This window comes from Pelophylax lessonae (assembly GCF_965119305.1).
Source record: "Pelophylax lessonae genome assembly, chromosome: 3".
NCBI classification, from domain to species: domain Eukaryota; kingdom Metazoa; phylum Chordata; class Amphibia; order Anura; family Ranidae; genus Pelophylax; species Pelophylax lessonae.
This window is the reverse complement of record NC_138770.1, coordinates 606,711,455-606,727,538: the sequence shown is the minus strand read 5'-3', so window position 1 is coordinate 606,727,538 and position 16,084 is coordinate 606,711,455. Positions and strand designations below refer to the sequence as shown.

Genomic DNA, 16,084 nt, shown 5'->3' with positions numbered 1-16,084 from the left:
TGGAGGAGGGAGAAAGGGGCCAAACTTCCGAGCGACGGCGCCTCTGCGCCGTATCCCGGAAGTGGGGTAGGGTACCTGTCAAAAACAGGTACCCATTCCCCCCTTCCCCCTGAAAGGTGCCAAATGTGGCACCGAAGGGGGGGAGGAAACAAAAGAGCGGAAGTTCCACTTTTGCTTTAAGGGAATTCTAGAGCCCAGGTTTAATTGTGGTTTGTGGCCCCTTGGGGAGATTTTCCTTCACTTCCTGTCCCCGTAGTTTCATTAGGAGAAGTCAGTAAAACATTTCAGCTTTCGTACCTATCTACCTCATATGGACCAGAGCAATTTTTGTTTTTCCGGTATAGCCTTGTTTATTCGCTAATATCTTTGCCATTACTTGGGATTATAAATTAAAACATATCTTTTTTTTACTTTGTTTATGCAATGTATACAGTATCTCACAAAAGTGAGTACACCTCTAACATTTTTGTAAATATTTTATTATATCTTTTCATGTGACAACACTGAAGAAATTACACTTTGCTACAATGTAAAGTAGTGAGTGTACAGCTTGTATAACAGTGTAAATTTGCTGTCTCCTCAAAATAACTCAACACACAGCCATTAATGTCCAAACTGATGGCAACAAAAGTGAGTACACCCCTAAGTCAACATGTCCAAGTTGGGCGCAAAGTGTCAATATTTTGTTTTACCATCATTCATTTCCAGCTCTGCCTTAATCCTCTTGGGCATGGAGTTCACCAGAGCTTCACAGGTTGCCACTGGAGTCTTCTTCACTTCTCCATGATGACATCACGGAGCTGGTGGATGTTAGAGACCTTGCGTTCCTCCACCTTCTGTTTGGGGATGCCCCACAGATGTTCAATAGGGTTTAGGTCTGGAGACATGCTTGGCCAGTCCATCACCTTTACCCTCAGCTGCTTTAGCAAGGCAGTGGTCATCTTGGAGGTGTGTTTGGGGTCATTATCATGTTGGAATACTGCCCTGCGGCCCAGCCTCCAGAGGGAGGGGATCATGCTCTGCTTCAGTATGTCACAGTACATGTTGGCATTCATGGTACCCTCAATTAACTGTAGTTCCCCAGTGCCGGCAGCACTTATGCAGCCCAAGACCATGACACTCCCACCATCATGCCTTACTGTAGGCAAGACACACTTGTACTCCTCACCTGGTTGCCGCCACACACGCTTGACACCATCTGAACCGAATAAGTTTATCTTGATCTCATCAGACCACAGGACATGGTTCCGGTAATCCATGTCCTTAGTCTGCTTGTCTTCAGCAAACTGTTTGCGGGCTTTCTTGTGCATCATCTTTAGAAGAGGCTCCCTTCTGGGATGACAGCCATGCAGACCAATTTGATGCAGTGTGTGGTGCATGGTCTGAGCACTGACAGGCTGACCCCCCACCCCTTCGACCTCTGCAGCATTGCTGGCAGCACTCATACGTCTATTTCCCAAAGACAACCTCTGGATATGACGCTGAGCACGTGCACTGAACTTCTTTGATCGACCATGTCGAGCCCTGTTCTGAGTGGAACCTGTCCTGTTAAACCGCTGTAGAGTCTTGGCCACCGTGCTGCAGCTCAGTTCCAGGTCTTGTCAATCTTCTTATAGCCTAGGCCATCTTTATGTAGAGCAACAATTCTTTTTTTCAGAGCCTCAGAGAGTTCTTTGCCATGAGGTGCCATGTTGAATATCCAGTGACCAGTATGAGAGAGTGAGAGCGATAACACCAAATTTACGCACCTGCTCCCCATTCACACTTGGGACCTTGTAACACTAATAAGTCACATGACACCGGGAAGGGGAAAATGGCTAATTGGGCCCAAGTTGGACATTTCCACTTAGGGATGTACTCACTTTTGTAGGCAGGGGTTTAGACATTAATGACTGTGTGTTGAGTTATTTTGAGGAGACAGCAAATTTAAACTGTTATACAAGCTGTACACTCACTACTTTCCTACAAGAGAAACAAGTTGTTGCAGAAAATAAATTTGTGTTTGACCAGCCTTAGCAAGGAATCAGAAAATATCTATTACTGTTCTGCCCACTCTCAACTGATCTAGAATAAATTCTCATTGGTTGAAATTGTGTTAGGTAAGACTGGTTGAGTGGTGTTCATATGGCTTATATCTGTTAGCTCCATGTGTTAATAAGTCCAATTGTTCCCATCTGACTCTTTTTCTGTAGGAAGCTGTATGATGGAGCTAACTGCTGTATCTATTATATTGTATACATACAATATTGTATACATATTTTTATATTTTAGATTCTGAAGAATGGCGTGAAGAAGAAGAGGATGAGGAGGAGGATGACATTGATACTGCAAGGTGAGGCTCAAGGTGAAGGCCCTCTGAGGAAAAAAGTCATCATATTTAGGTCTCTTGAAATAAAGATTTGGACTCAATCCTTAGTACCACCATGGTTTGTAGCCAACTCTCCACTCACTGCTTCCAATGACAGCACTTTTTACATCAGAGCACGGGAAGGTGGCTAGACACTACCAAGCACACACCTTTGCACCCATTTGTCAAAACACTGATCCATTAAAATTATGTTTTTTTTATTTTGTAGGTCTTCAGGTGTTTCAAAGAAAGTTTATGTGTTTCCCCCAAAAAATGATTTTGACCTTCACATACGGGGCATAGTGAATGGATTTGAGCAGACAATAGGTATGTTTGTATATCAGTTTCATTATCTCCACAACCAAGAATCATTGTATTCCAAAAAGAAAAGAATACCCTTGGAGTGCAGACCTTAGTCAGTATTTTGATTAACAAACAGATAAAAAATGGTTTGTAACCACTATTAAAGTGTTACTTAACCCAGAAGCCTGCATTCATTATATCTGGGTTCCCACAGTACACAGAACATGGATATGCAATAGTTTTAGTAAATATAAACTGCTAAATACCTTTTCTCTTCACCAGAATATAGCAGTCTTGTGATTTCTAACAGTTCCTGAAATTTGACCTGGGCACATATATGTGTAGTGTTTACTTATGTCTCCCCAAAGCCCTAAGTCCTGTGTCTTTCTGCTGCTCTGTTCCTCTGTTATCAGCATAACTTCTGACAAGTTCTCTGGAGATAAAAGCAGCTGGAAATTTGTGTCTGGGTGGGTGCATTGAATAGCAGAGAGCTGGTTTATTCGCAGCACAGCGCTGCATGTTTCTTCCTTCCTCTGCCTATGTGGAGGGGGGTCTGTGCCTTTCCTCTAATCAGCTGTTACACAGTGTATGCCAAGACTCCACACCCAGTTCTGGAATAGGAGGAAAAAATTCTAACACAATGTTCACTTTCTAAACAGTGTAGAAAGCTGAAGACAGCAGATATACAAATAAAAATCCAAGAAAAAGATTTTACAGTGAATGCAAAACTCCTATTTTCTTTAATATCAATTGAGGGACACAGGAGTTCATGGTGGTTTGAGGGTTGAGGCCCAGAAATTCCTTCCTGAGGACAGTCTAAGAATTTAAATAATTTCTGTGACCCTCAATGAACTCCAAGTAAATTATTTGACATGAGTATAAAAATCCTATTATCCTTGTGTTATGCTTTGTGAATTAAGCTCATTGTCTCTGGTATTGGTAGTTCACCAATTTATGGTGAGATGATGATGTAAACCAAGCCAGTCTCTCTGTTTCAGCTAATATTAATGATGATTTTCTCCCATTTGTTTTTATCGCATTAGAAAAGAGTGCCTGCATGTATTTACACAAATGACTCTGGGAGATCTATTTGCACTGTCATTTGACAGCATATCCCATCTGGCAGTGAAATTTGTGAGTGACAAGACTGTCATGTGTAACGTTAATGCCATATTAACGAGTAGCCAAGGGCTATGGCAGCTCAGCATCTCAGCCATTGACATGACATCCATTGTATTTATATGCCTGTCACTGCTCTGCATATTACTGGACCACAATCCTTCCTGATCCACATCATTTATTAAGGCGGCTCTTCAAATGTCGCTGCCACTATCAGAAAAATTCTATGACATTTCAGAGTTTTAGCTTCACAGCAATTATTAGTTTGATAAAAAAGGAATTCATATACTGAGTGCTATCATTACCTGTATCTCACAGTTACCCCAAATGCAGGTGGTTAGTCCCTATAGCTGACTTTTGTGCTCTTCACCTATAGCAGCCCCTTTTCTATAAGGCAAGCAGGGCTACCGGTACTCGGTTGCCCCCAGGACTTATGCACAATGCTATAGTGCCTGGCTACCACGTTGGGGCAGGCGTGGACTGAGCACAGCAGATACTTGCAGTTGGCAGACAGGCAGAATGGTTGGATGACAGTCCAGGTAAAAGCAGGCAAGGTTCAGAAAATGCAGGGTCCAATCCATATTTAAAAGGCAAGCAGAATTCAGAGATTAGCCAATATCCAATCTGAGGTCATCAACAAGGGAATCCAAAGCAGGCAGGCCAAACAGAGAGCTTAGAGCACATGTTACAAATGCAATAACAAGCATGAAAATGCAGGGCTGGCTGGCTTAAATCAGATTTACTCTCCACCCAGAGACTGGCCACGTCAATCACCTTGCAGGTTTACAGGGAGACAGGAATGCATCATAGCCAAAACCAGGATGCTAAAATGAGACCAGCAGCTGTCACAAAATAGGAGCGTTTACACACCCTGACAATGCATTACCAACATACAGTTACATTTTTTCCTATAGTGATCCTTTAAAAAAAGCAGATATTAAAAAATGCCAATTAATCTAGTGTTTTAAGGTAGAACCACAGACTATTTTCTTTTAGATTGAGTGGGTGTAAGAAGCTTTTAAAATAACTTGTTCTATTTCTGTTTCCTTTGGAGAATTCCACACCCATTGTTTGCTCTGATGACAACAGAGAGAAAATTCAAAATTTTACAGTTGTTATGGGTATAAGAGTACAAAAGATTGCTTTCATAAAGAACATGTTTCCACCCCCGACACTTGTAACTGAAACAGGTTTTTTCCTTTAGAAGAAATCCCTTTGCATCTCCCACCTTATACTATACCAGAGGGACCAGTGCTTTAACAATAATTCAATACCAAATTTTAAACTGTTACCTTTGTTTTATTCCAGGTAAAATGTCTCCTCTCAGCCTCGAGCCTTGTTTCTCCAACTTCTGCTGCCAACCACCAAAAGATATGAAAATGTTGCTTCACACAGAGAAAAAGGGAAGTAAAAGGAGTGGTCATAAGATTTGGCCTGACTGTGATCTCCTTCTCGGAACAGACAAAGATTACATTATCCAGGTGTGTAAAGCTTTCATGCTCATGTCTCTGGCATGTGTGAAATTTGTCTTTGATGTCAGTAGTGATCAAACATATTCCAGCAGCCATCCTGGTTTCCATGTACATAGCCTATAACACATACATGCTTGCCTTTATGTCAGTTTGCATATTCTTAAATACTTGTACCTGCTGTACATTTTTCTTTGAAAACACTATATAGCCAAAATTTGTTGACACCTGACCATCACATTGACTTTGCATGGCCAACAGTATGTTGACTTCCCTTCAAAGTTCATGTGTTTAAAGTGAAGGGTTCTGTCAATGCTATGGAAAAAAATTACATTTTTTAATACAGACTTACCTGTAAAATCCATTTCTTGAAGTACATCACGGGACACAGAGCCATAAATCATATGGGTTATATAGTGACCTACAGGTGAAGGACACTGGCAACCAATCAGGAAGGGTGTCTCTCTATGTAACCCCTCCCACACAGGAAGTACCTCAGTTTTGTAGCTAGCAATTAAGGCCCCATAGAAGAGAGGAGGAACCTCTGTGTCCTCTGATGTACTTCAAGAAATGGAATTTACAGGTAAGTCTGTATTAAATCAATTTTTCTTTTCGTACATCACGGGACACAGAGCCATAAATCATAACATATGGGATTTCCCAAATCAATGCATTTGAGGGGAGGGGGGGACACCAAAAAAATACCGCCATGCGACCACAAAAAGGATTACACCGCTGCCTGCAGAACACTGTGACCAAATGCAGATTCCTCCTTGGTCCCAACATCCACTTTATAGAAACGAGTGAACATTTGCACTGACGACAGGTCGCGGCCATGCAAATCTGAGCCATAGAGGCTTGATGGTGATGTGCCCAAGAGGCACCTACTCCTCTCGTAGAATGTGCTCTTACAGGAAAAGGTCGAACCCTCCCCTCTAAATCATACGCCTGGGTAATAACCTTGCAAATCCAAAAAGAAATTGTAGACTTTGATGCTGCCAACCCCTTCCCTGGCCCTTCTGGAAGCACAAACAAGCTCTCAGTCTTACGAATCCGAGCCGATCTTTCCAAGTAAAACTTAAGTGCACGCATTACATCAAGAGAATGCAATAACTTTTCCTCCTCTGAGTAGGGATTTGGAAAAAAGGAAGGTAGTATAATGTCCTGATTCAAATGAAAGGCGGACACGACCTTGGGCAAAAAATCTGGGTGTGGATGAAGAATCACCCTATCTTGATGAAATATAAAGAATGTCTCTTTACAAGAAAGAGCTGCAAGTTCTGATACCCTACTAGCCGAGGTTATCGTAATCAAAAAGACCAGTTTCCTGGTCAGAAGAACCAGGGGAACCTGCCCCAGAGGTTCAAAAGGCTGTCTTTGTAAAACTGCCAGCACCAAATTTAAGTCCCAAGGAGATAATGGTGGCTTCACAAGTGGAAGCAAACGTAACATTCCCTGGACAAAGGTCTGAACTAACAAATGGGAAAGGTCAGTTCTTGGAAGAAAACCGATAAGGCTGAAATCATCCCTTTAATAGTGCTCAAGGCTAATTTCATATCTACCCCTGCTTGAAGGAAAGATAGAATTCTCCTGATGATATATTTGCGGGGATGCCATTTCCTGGTAGAGATGTCCCGAACTGTTCGCCGGCGAACAGTTCCCGGCGAACTTCGCATGTTCGCGTTCGCCTCGGCGGGCGAACATATGCGATGTTCGGTCCGCCTCCTATACATTATCATTGAGCAAACTTTGACCCTGTACCTCACAGTCAGCAGACACATTCCAGCCAATCAGCATACCCTCCCTCCCAGACCCTCCCACCTCCTATAAAAAAGCAAGAGCAGCATCCATCTTAGATTCATTCTGAAGCTGCAGAGTTAGTTAGAGCAGGGAGAGGGCTGCTGTTGCTGCTGAATTGATAGGGAAATCATTAGCTAGGCCAGTGTTCTGTGTCCACTCCTGCTGTAATGACAGCATCCTGACAGCACTCCAAAAAGCCCTTTTTAGGGCTGGTATATGAGTCTGCTTTTATTTATTTTTTTTCTATATATTTATCAGGCATTTTTGGAGGCAGGCATGACTTTTTTGGGATTAGTGTCGGGGGGGGGGGGGTCTAAAAAGTGTACCTGTGAAGTTTCAGCTCTGTAGCATGTCCAGAACCAGAAAAGAAAGATCATATAGGTGTAAAAGGAGGGTTTCCACCATCCCTGCTCTACTGAAAAATTATCTTTTTTTCTGGTTCTGGACATGCTACAGAGCTGAAACTTCACATGTACACTTTTTAGACCCCCCAGACACTAAATCACACAAAAAGAAGCTCTTAAAAATTGTCATTTTTGATAGAGAGCCAATTATTGGAAAAATTTAAAAAAACAAAAATTTCTTTGGATTTAGTGTTTGGGGGGTCTAACAAGTGTACCTGTGAAGTTTCAGCTCTGTAGCATGTCCAGAACCAGAAAAAAAAAGATCATATAGTTATAAAAGGAGGGTTCCCACCATCCCTGCTCTACTGAAAAATGATATTTTTTTCTGGTTCTGGACATGCTACAGAGCTGAAACTTCACAGGTACACTTTTTAGACCCCCCCCCCCCCCAGACACTAAATCACACACAAAAAAGTTCTTAAAAATTGTCATTTTTGATAGAGAGCCAATTATTGAAAAAATAAAAAAAAAACTTAAAAAAAAAAAAATTCTTTGGATTTAGTGTCTGGGGGGTCTAAAAAGTGTACCTGTGAAGTTTCAGCTCTGTAGCATGTCCAGAACCAGAAAAAAAAGATCATATAGTTATAAAAGGAGGGTTCCCACCATCCCTGCTCTACTGAAAAATTATCTTTTTTTTCTGGTTCTGGACATGCTACAGAGCTGAAACTTCACACGTACACTTTTTAGACCCCCCAGACACTAAATCACACAAAAAAAGTTTTTAAAAATTGTCATTTTTGATAGAGAGCCAATTATTGGAAAAATTAAAAAAAAAAAAAATTCTTTGGATTTATTGTCTGGTGGGTCTAAAATGTGTACCTGTGAAGTTTCAGCTCTGTAGCATGTCCAGAACCAGAAAAAAAATTTGAATTAGGGTTAGGGCTAGAGTTAGGGTCAGCGTTAAGGTTAGGGTTATTTTTAGTGCTTAGGGTTAGAGGGTTAGGGTTAGAGGGGAAGGGGTAGGGTACTAACTCTAACCCTAAGTATCTCACCGTAACCCTAACCCTATCCCCTAACACTAAACCTAACCCTAACCATCTAACCATAACCCTAACCCTCTAACCTTAACCCTAACCCTCTAAGCCTAGCCATAAAAATAACCCTAACCCTAAACCTAACCCTAGCCCTAACCCTAACCCTCTAACCTTAAACTTAACCCCCTAACCCTAGCCCTAACCCTAGCCCTAACCCTAATTCATAATTTTTTCTGGTTCTGGACATGCTACAGAGCTGAAACTTCACAGGTACACTTTTTAGACCCCCCAGACACTAAATCCAAAGACATTTTTAATTTTTTTTTTAATTTTTCCAATAATTGGCTCTATCAAAAATGACAATTTTTAAGAACTTTTTTTTGTGTGATTTGGTGTCTGGGGGGTCTAAAAAGTGTACCTGTGAAGTTTCAGCTCTGTAGCATGTCCAGAACCAGAAAAAAAATTAGAATTAGGGTTAGGGCTAGGGCTAGGGTTAGGGTTATTTTTAGTGCTTAGGGTTAGAGGGTTAGGGTTAGAGGCATAGGGGTAGGGTTACTAACTCTAACCCTAAGTATCTCACCATAACCCTAACACTAAACCTAACCCTAACCCTTAAAGCCCAGTTCCTGTCCCATTTTGGTCGGTTCTGGTCTGTTTGCGGATGTTTGCGGTGCGTTAAACGGGGAGTTTGGTCTGTCAGAGTTTGGTCTGTCACTGTGAAGCGGGCGTAACCCTTATACTACCTGATCGATACAACATCATACCTGATCGTATACACACACTGGATGTTTTAAAGCACGTTATTCCAAACAATTTAGGAATGTTAGGTGATTTATGCCCTTTATGGATTAAAACCTGACTACGTACGTAACTACGTCAACTACGTAATTTTCCATGGGAGTTTTGTCATGGATCCCCCTCCGGCATGCCACAGTCCAGGCGTTAGTCCCCTTGAAACAACTTTTCCATCACTATTGTGGCCAGAAAGAGTCCCTGTGGGTTTTAAAATTCGCCTGCCTATTGAAGTCTATGGCAGTTCGCAATGTTCGCCGGTTCGCGAACATTTGCGGAAGTTCGCGTTCGCCGTTCGCGAACATTAAATTTTATGTTGGCGACATCACTATTTCCTGGCTGCACACCAGGTAATGTAGGATTTCCAGACCCTGTAATAAATGTTTCTAGAGACTGGTTTCCTAGCATTTATCAGGGTATAAACTGCAGGGCCAAATACACCCCGCTCCTTCAAAATTAAGGCTTTAATAGCCAAGCTGTCAAATTGGGGATCCCCCAGCATAGGCAGATTGATTGAAAAATCTCTAGATGTAAGGACCATTTCCCCGGAAATAGCTGTTGACGGATCAGAAAATCTGCCTACCAGTTCTCTATTCCTGGAATAAAAACTGCTGTCAGGCATGGCACAAACTTCTCTGCCCAGGACAGGATGATATCCACCTCTTTCTGGGCTGACTGACTCTTTGTGCCTCCTTGATGGGTAATATAAGCCATGGCTGTGGCATTGTTGGATTGCACCCTGACAGGGTGACCCCTGACATCTGGGCGTCCAGTATTTCAAAGCCCGACTGACTGCTTGGATTTCCAGAATGTTGATTGGGGGACCTCTCTCCACCCAAGACCATTTCCCCTGGACAGTGGCTTTCTCCAGAACTGCTCCCCTGCTGGAGAGACTGGTATCTATAGTCACCACCTTCCAGGTTACTGGAAGAAAGGATTTCCCCTTCTCCATATTTCTGGTCATTAGCCACAAATTTAGACTCTGACTTACTCTTGGTACCAAAGACAACGACCAGTCCAGAGATTGAACCCTTCCGGTCCATGTAGACAGAATGTTGTTCTGTAAGGGTCTGACATGGATTTGAGCATAGGGAATTGCCTCGAATGTAGGCACCATCTTCCGCAATAACATCATGCAAAGACGTATAGAAGGATATCTCAGCCTTACTATGGACCGAACCAGATCCTTCAGGTCTGTGACCTTTCTTGTTGGTAAGAATATCTTTGCCTGTACTGTATCCACAAGAAGACACAGATATTCCAGTTGCTGGACCGGCTGTAATGCTCACTTTGCCAATTTCGATATCCAACCCGGACTTTCTAGGAACTGTACTGTCTGGAGGACATTTCGGCTTAGAACCGAAGCCGTTTGATCTACAAGTAATAGATCGTCCAGATACCCTTTTACAGATATCCCTCGGGACCTTAGAACAGCCAATACTGGAGCTAGGATCTTAGTGAACACTCTTGGAGCTGTGGCTAACATGAAGGGCAGGGCCACAAACTGAAAATGACGGTTTTATATTGCAAAGCGTAGAAACCTTTGATGAGCCTGGAATATAGGCATGTGAAGATATGCATCTTTGATGTCTATGGATGCTAGAAATTCCTCTCCCTGCAGGGAGGCTATGACTGAACAAATTGACGGAAAGTACGAACGTTTAGAAACTGGTTTAGAGCTTTGAGATCGAGAATAGGTCTCACATCCCCGCTTGGTTTGGGGATTATGAACAGGTTTGAGTAAAAACCCCTGAACCTTTCAATCTCTGGAACCTCCGTTATCACTCTTTGGGCCCTCAGCTGGTCCATCGCTAGAAAGAGAGATCTTCTTTTTAGGGGATCTGTTGGTATACTTGACTTTACAAACGGAGGATGCGGGAACACCCGAAATTCCAGTTTGTACCCCTGTGAGATGGTGGAAATAACCCAGTTGTCTTGGATAATTTTCCACCCAAACCATCAAGAACCGAACCAGCCTTCCCCCCACCCAAGTGATTTGGGGTGCCCCCTCACAGAGTAGACTTAGAGGAAGACTTAGCTGATCTCCAGGCCCAGGGATTTTTCTGACCTTGCCCTGAAGGCTTGGTTACGGACCCAGATGGCTGAGGCCGTTGCCACCATCTGGAATTAGAAGCACTAGTAGTATGAGTGCTGGGGATCCTAAAAGAAAGACGCTTGCTGTTCCTTTTTACAGGTAGAAACATACTCCCCCCGAGATCTTTTGGATATACTTATCCAGATCATCACCAAAAAGGTGTTCTCTCTGAAAAGGGAAACCAGCCAGTAACCTTTTGCATGGTAATTCCGCAGACCAGCTCTTTAACCAAAGGATTCTGCGCATATGCACTGTCATCTGAGCAACCTGTGACATCTGCCTTATGGAGTCCATAAGAGCATCCACTGTTAAACATAAAGTGAAAGGTAGATCTGACAGATCTTCTACAGACTCTCCTTGAGAAGGAACTGTCTTGAACACTCGATTCATACGGTCTTTTAAAGACTGACAAACGCCTATGGTCGCTATTGGTGGTTGAATCGCAGAACCTGCAACCGCAAAGGAGGCTTTCAATAAAGATTCCAACTTCTTATCTGCTGCAGCTTTAAAAACCTGGGCATTATCCACAGGGCAGGTTAAGCTCTTGTTAATCGAAGGAATGGCAACACCCACAGTGGGAATATTCCATTTCTTAGTAAACTTTTCCTCCATAGGATAAAATAGTGAAAAACTTTTAGGAGGAACAAAAATCCTATCAGGATGGACCCAATCATTATACATTTCTTGCTCTAAGAGCGGATGTATGGGAAGGACTATGAGGAGGGCGCAAGGAGCCTAAAGAGGAAAAAGAGACTTCAGCCGTCTCCAAGGGAGGAAATTTGTATCCAGACCGTACCATTCAGTAAGAGACTGAACTAACAATCTCTGGGTTTGAGAGGCTGATAGAGACTCCTCTGACCCTGACTCCCCAGAAGTGGAAACCTCAGTTTGACCTTCCATAGGGTCATCATCAGCTACTTCTTCCACATCCTCTGCCCAATCCTGAACTGATTCAGGTGAGGGGGATCTATCACATTTCCTCCTTCCTTGTGATGCTGCAATCATGCCAGCAATCCTACCCTCAAGGCTGGCTAATGCCAATGCCAAATCGTCCTTAGTGACTTAGGTTGCGGTGAATCCTAGTAGAAAAAAATAGGAATTTTTCATTTTTAAGGAATATTATAATAGTTTTGGTCAAGTTTATATTATTTATATACTTTAATTTTTTATGTTTTTTTTTAAATTGTTTGAATACATTTTTTTTTTTTTTTTTTTTTACAAATAACCTTTTATTACAAGCTGTAAATACTGTAAATGACTGTAATGACTGTAAAGCATGCTGGATTTTCTATTAACAAAGCCAAGCACAGTCTGCACACTTTTGGCAGTCTTTCTGACAGTGGTGATTAATGATTAAAAGATTCATAAATAGCATTTCAGATTTACTGAAGAAATATTAAAGAGTATATTTTAGTACTGAACACAATAAATAAAACATATAAGAACACTTAAACTTCCCGATTCTTTTCGGTATCGTCAATACGTACTTGAACGCTGTTTTGTATGATCACTGTCCCTTATCTATGGTTTAGAAATGTACCTTCTCTGTCTATTGTAATCCAAAAAATATTCTCAATAAAAATACATTTTTCAAAAAAACACGTAAAGTTCCCTTTCAATGCATGGCCCATAATTGCCTAAAGGTTAATGTTTATCTTTTGTTTTTCCATTGATTATCTTTTCATATTAAGGTGAAAAAGATCTTTTCAATTGTTAAACTCTCCATGGAGGAAGTTGAGGCTTACAGCAGGCATTTTAGCAAGTTCTGCTCCATGGTGGAAACTGCGGAGAAGATAAAAGGCAAAATATCCAGTGGTAAAGCTGAGCTGTCACCTGAGGAATACCGAAACATTCTGTCCATGTTTAGAGGTTTCATCATGGACTGTGAACAGATGAATATAGAGCGGAGAGTCGGTGCTGTTAAAGTGAAGAGCTTAGATTTCCAGGCAGCCTGTCTGCAGCATTTGCAAACAGTTGTTGATATTATTCACACCTCGCTGCCCACTATCGCCTACACTAAGAACATGCAGCTTCTGGAGGTAAGATTTTTAAGATGGAAGTGATGGTCCAACAAGAATGTTACACTTGTCAACTTTGGAGGAGGGTAAACCAGAAGTAAGTTTGCCATAATGGACAAGTAACCTGTGCATACTTGGACATTATGGCAAGAGCTCCTGTGAACCACCCCAGCACCATTGCAAATGCCAGTTCCACCAATAGCACACACCTAACTTCCTTTTACTTACCCTCCACTCTGTTCTGCCACCAGGAGCAAAGGAGGAAAAAAAACTCAGTGTAAGATTGCAATTTGGAGTTACACTGAGGACTCTCTCTCACTAGGTGCCTGAGCATCCAGTCATCAATCATTATCACTGTCATGTGAGAGAAAAAGGTAGCTTAGTCAAAATCTCCACCAGCTGAACTAAGTGTCGGGGGAGTGAAGGGATCATAAGTATGTACTGCTGGCAAGGCCAACATTAAAGAGAACCTGTTGCTTTCCCTTGCTCAGACAAACCATACATATGCTTGTTGCCTTTTTTGTTGCCTTTTAACCTCACACATTATTCTAATATGAGTTCTGTGTTATAGTTTTAATCAATAAAGCAAACCACCCTTCCAGCATAACAATAAAAATGTTTAGAATGATAAAGTACCAGTGCTGTTCATTAGATTTGCTCAAGTTGCTGTCTGTGGGTTTTTCACAAGTGGTTAATTTCATATGGCACTGGTTGAAAGCCGAATGTGCCTGATTCTTATAACAAAATAAAGGTGTAATGGCTTTGTTAATTTAGCTGATTTGAGTTGGAAAGGAATATATTACAGAAGATCTCCAGCCTGTGCATCTCTCACCACGCCAGCAGTGATTCCCTGGGAGAGGTGCGCTCTGTCTGTAATGTTGATAGTCGCGGAGTCACACTGTAACGTGTTTCGCTATTGACTTCGTCAGAGGGCGGGGCCACCCGACGCGGCTCATTCAATTTATAGTCTCAAAGCAAGGTTGTTAACTCTAAATTGACCCCAAATACTGGTGTGATAATACAATCAAACGTCGGCAATACATAGGATGGAACGGCATGGGGTGATATTGAGACCACAAGGGTAAGTGATCTATCAAAAAATGAGACAAAATAGATTTATTTGACTAATACTGTAGGCCCCAGAAAAATGAATGTAGAATTGGATAAGAATTGTTTTATAAGTGATTATTGATTTAGTACACTTTAATACAGTATGTGTTTTTTTTAGTTTTTATTTTTTACGTTTTTTTGTGCAATAAGAATATGTATAATGATGAGGACATTGGATTCTTTTCATTGTTTTTATTTAATATAGTTTTTCCCTATGAGAGATATTTGTAAAGGATTAGCAATTCATGGGAAGTATTGGTAGTTTTTTTATATATAAAGGGTGTTCTTTGCTCTAATTTATGATTGGGTCCACTGAGAGTCAGTCCTTTTTATCTGATTTTTATACCTAATTGTTTTCTGATTTAGTTAATCAGTTTTATTTTTTGAGTGGCCAGGGTGATGATTGTGATCGTGGAGCAATCTTTGTTCCGGGGATTCATGGTTAATCACAATGTAGGACCTTCAGGCATTTATAATGTCTTCAGTGTTTTACAACGCATCTAGCATCTCAAAATCCCCCATGCTGTCCCATCTTAGGTATTGCCGATGTTTGATTATATTATCACACCGGTATTTGAGGTCAATAAAAAGTTATCAGCCTATAAATTGAATGACCTGCGTCAGGTGGCCACGCCCCCTGATGAAGTTGATGACGAAACGCGTTAGGGCCTGACCCTGCAGCTATCAACATTACAGACAGAGCGCATCTCTCCCAGGGAATCACCACTGGTCGGTGTTTAAAGGGTGGTGAGAGATGCGCAGGCTGGGGATATTATTATGTTATTCTTTAAACTTGCTACTTTTGAGAGGAGATTCTTAGAGACAGCATGTCCTAGTTTGAGCGAGAGCCCAGGTTGTTGTCTCTAATGGTCATGGAGACTGATTGTGGCATGAGATTGTGATGGAGAGAGGGAGACTCTATTTACAGCGTATCCGATTAGAGCTCTGATGAGTGTAATATCTATGGGGAACAGTATTCCACGAGGTGTGGTTACGGTTATATAGATCATCTGAACCTGTAACCATTGCCTACCTTCTGCAAGAAAGTAAGACTCACCGGGTGTTTATGTGGACATTCTTTATGCAAATATTGAAGGACCTATCTTTATTTTATTTGGTTTATTTTTAGAGCGCTGCTAATGCTGTGATTACCTAGGTTTCATTAGCATATTCTGTATGAGGTTCACTTTGTATAGTAGCTGCTTTTAAGAGTTTGTTTTTTTCACTGTGAGCGTTCTGCAGGAGCACTGGGTAGGGGCATCTATTTTGCTCTCAGTGTGTTTCTTTTATATTACAGAAGAATATTAACATTTATCTCAGGGTTCTCAATTCACAGGACTACGAATAATGCATGCAGTACAGAATCGGATCTTGTGTGTAAAAATTAATAATTTCCCTTTAAAAAATTATTAATATTCTATACATTCATATTTACCTAAAAATGAGAGCTGGGGTGGTTCAGTTTTGTCCTTGGCGATGACTGAAGAAGACACTGTCTTCTTGGCAATGAGCAAAGTGGACACTGCCTTCTGGGTCTGTATACACCTACAGATTTGTTTAAAATCACAGTGCAAATAATGATGCATGAGGGTTCTTCAAAAAGTTTCCACACTTTTTTTAACTCTATTAAATATAAAAAAAGTGTGGAAACTT

General features: G+C 41.5%; 1 protein-coding gene across 1 annotated transcript in view; it reads left to right on the top strand.

Annotated features, from left to right (window-relative positions):
• Positions 1-16,084, top strand: part of DNAH14 (dynein axonemal heavy chain 14) — a gene marked incomplete at its 3' end in the record, with an annotated part of 442,814 nt that overhangs the window by 89,384 nt on the left and 337,346 nt on the right. The window contains exons 14-17 of the mRNA XM_082252323.1: positions 2,272-2,332; positions 2,577-2,674; positions 5,078-5,250; positions 12,995-13,342. Of these exons, the coding sequence (XP_082108449.1) occupies positions 2,272-2,332; positions 2,577-2,674; positions 5,078-5,250; positions 12,995-13,342 (680 nt within the window). The remainder of the gene's footprint in view (positions 1-2,271; positions 2,333-2,576; positions 2,675-5,077; positions 5,251-12,994; positions 13,343-16,084) is intronic.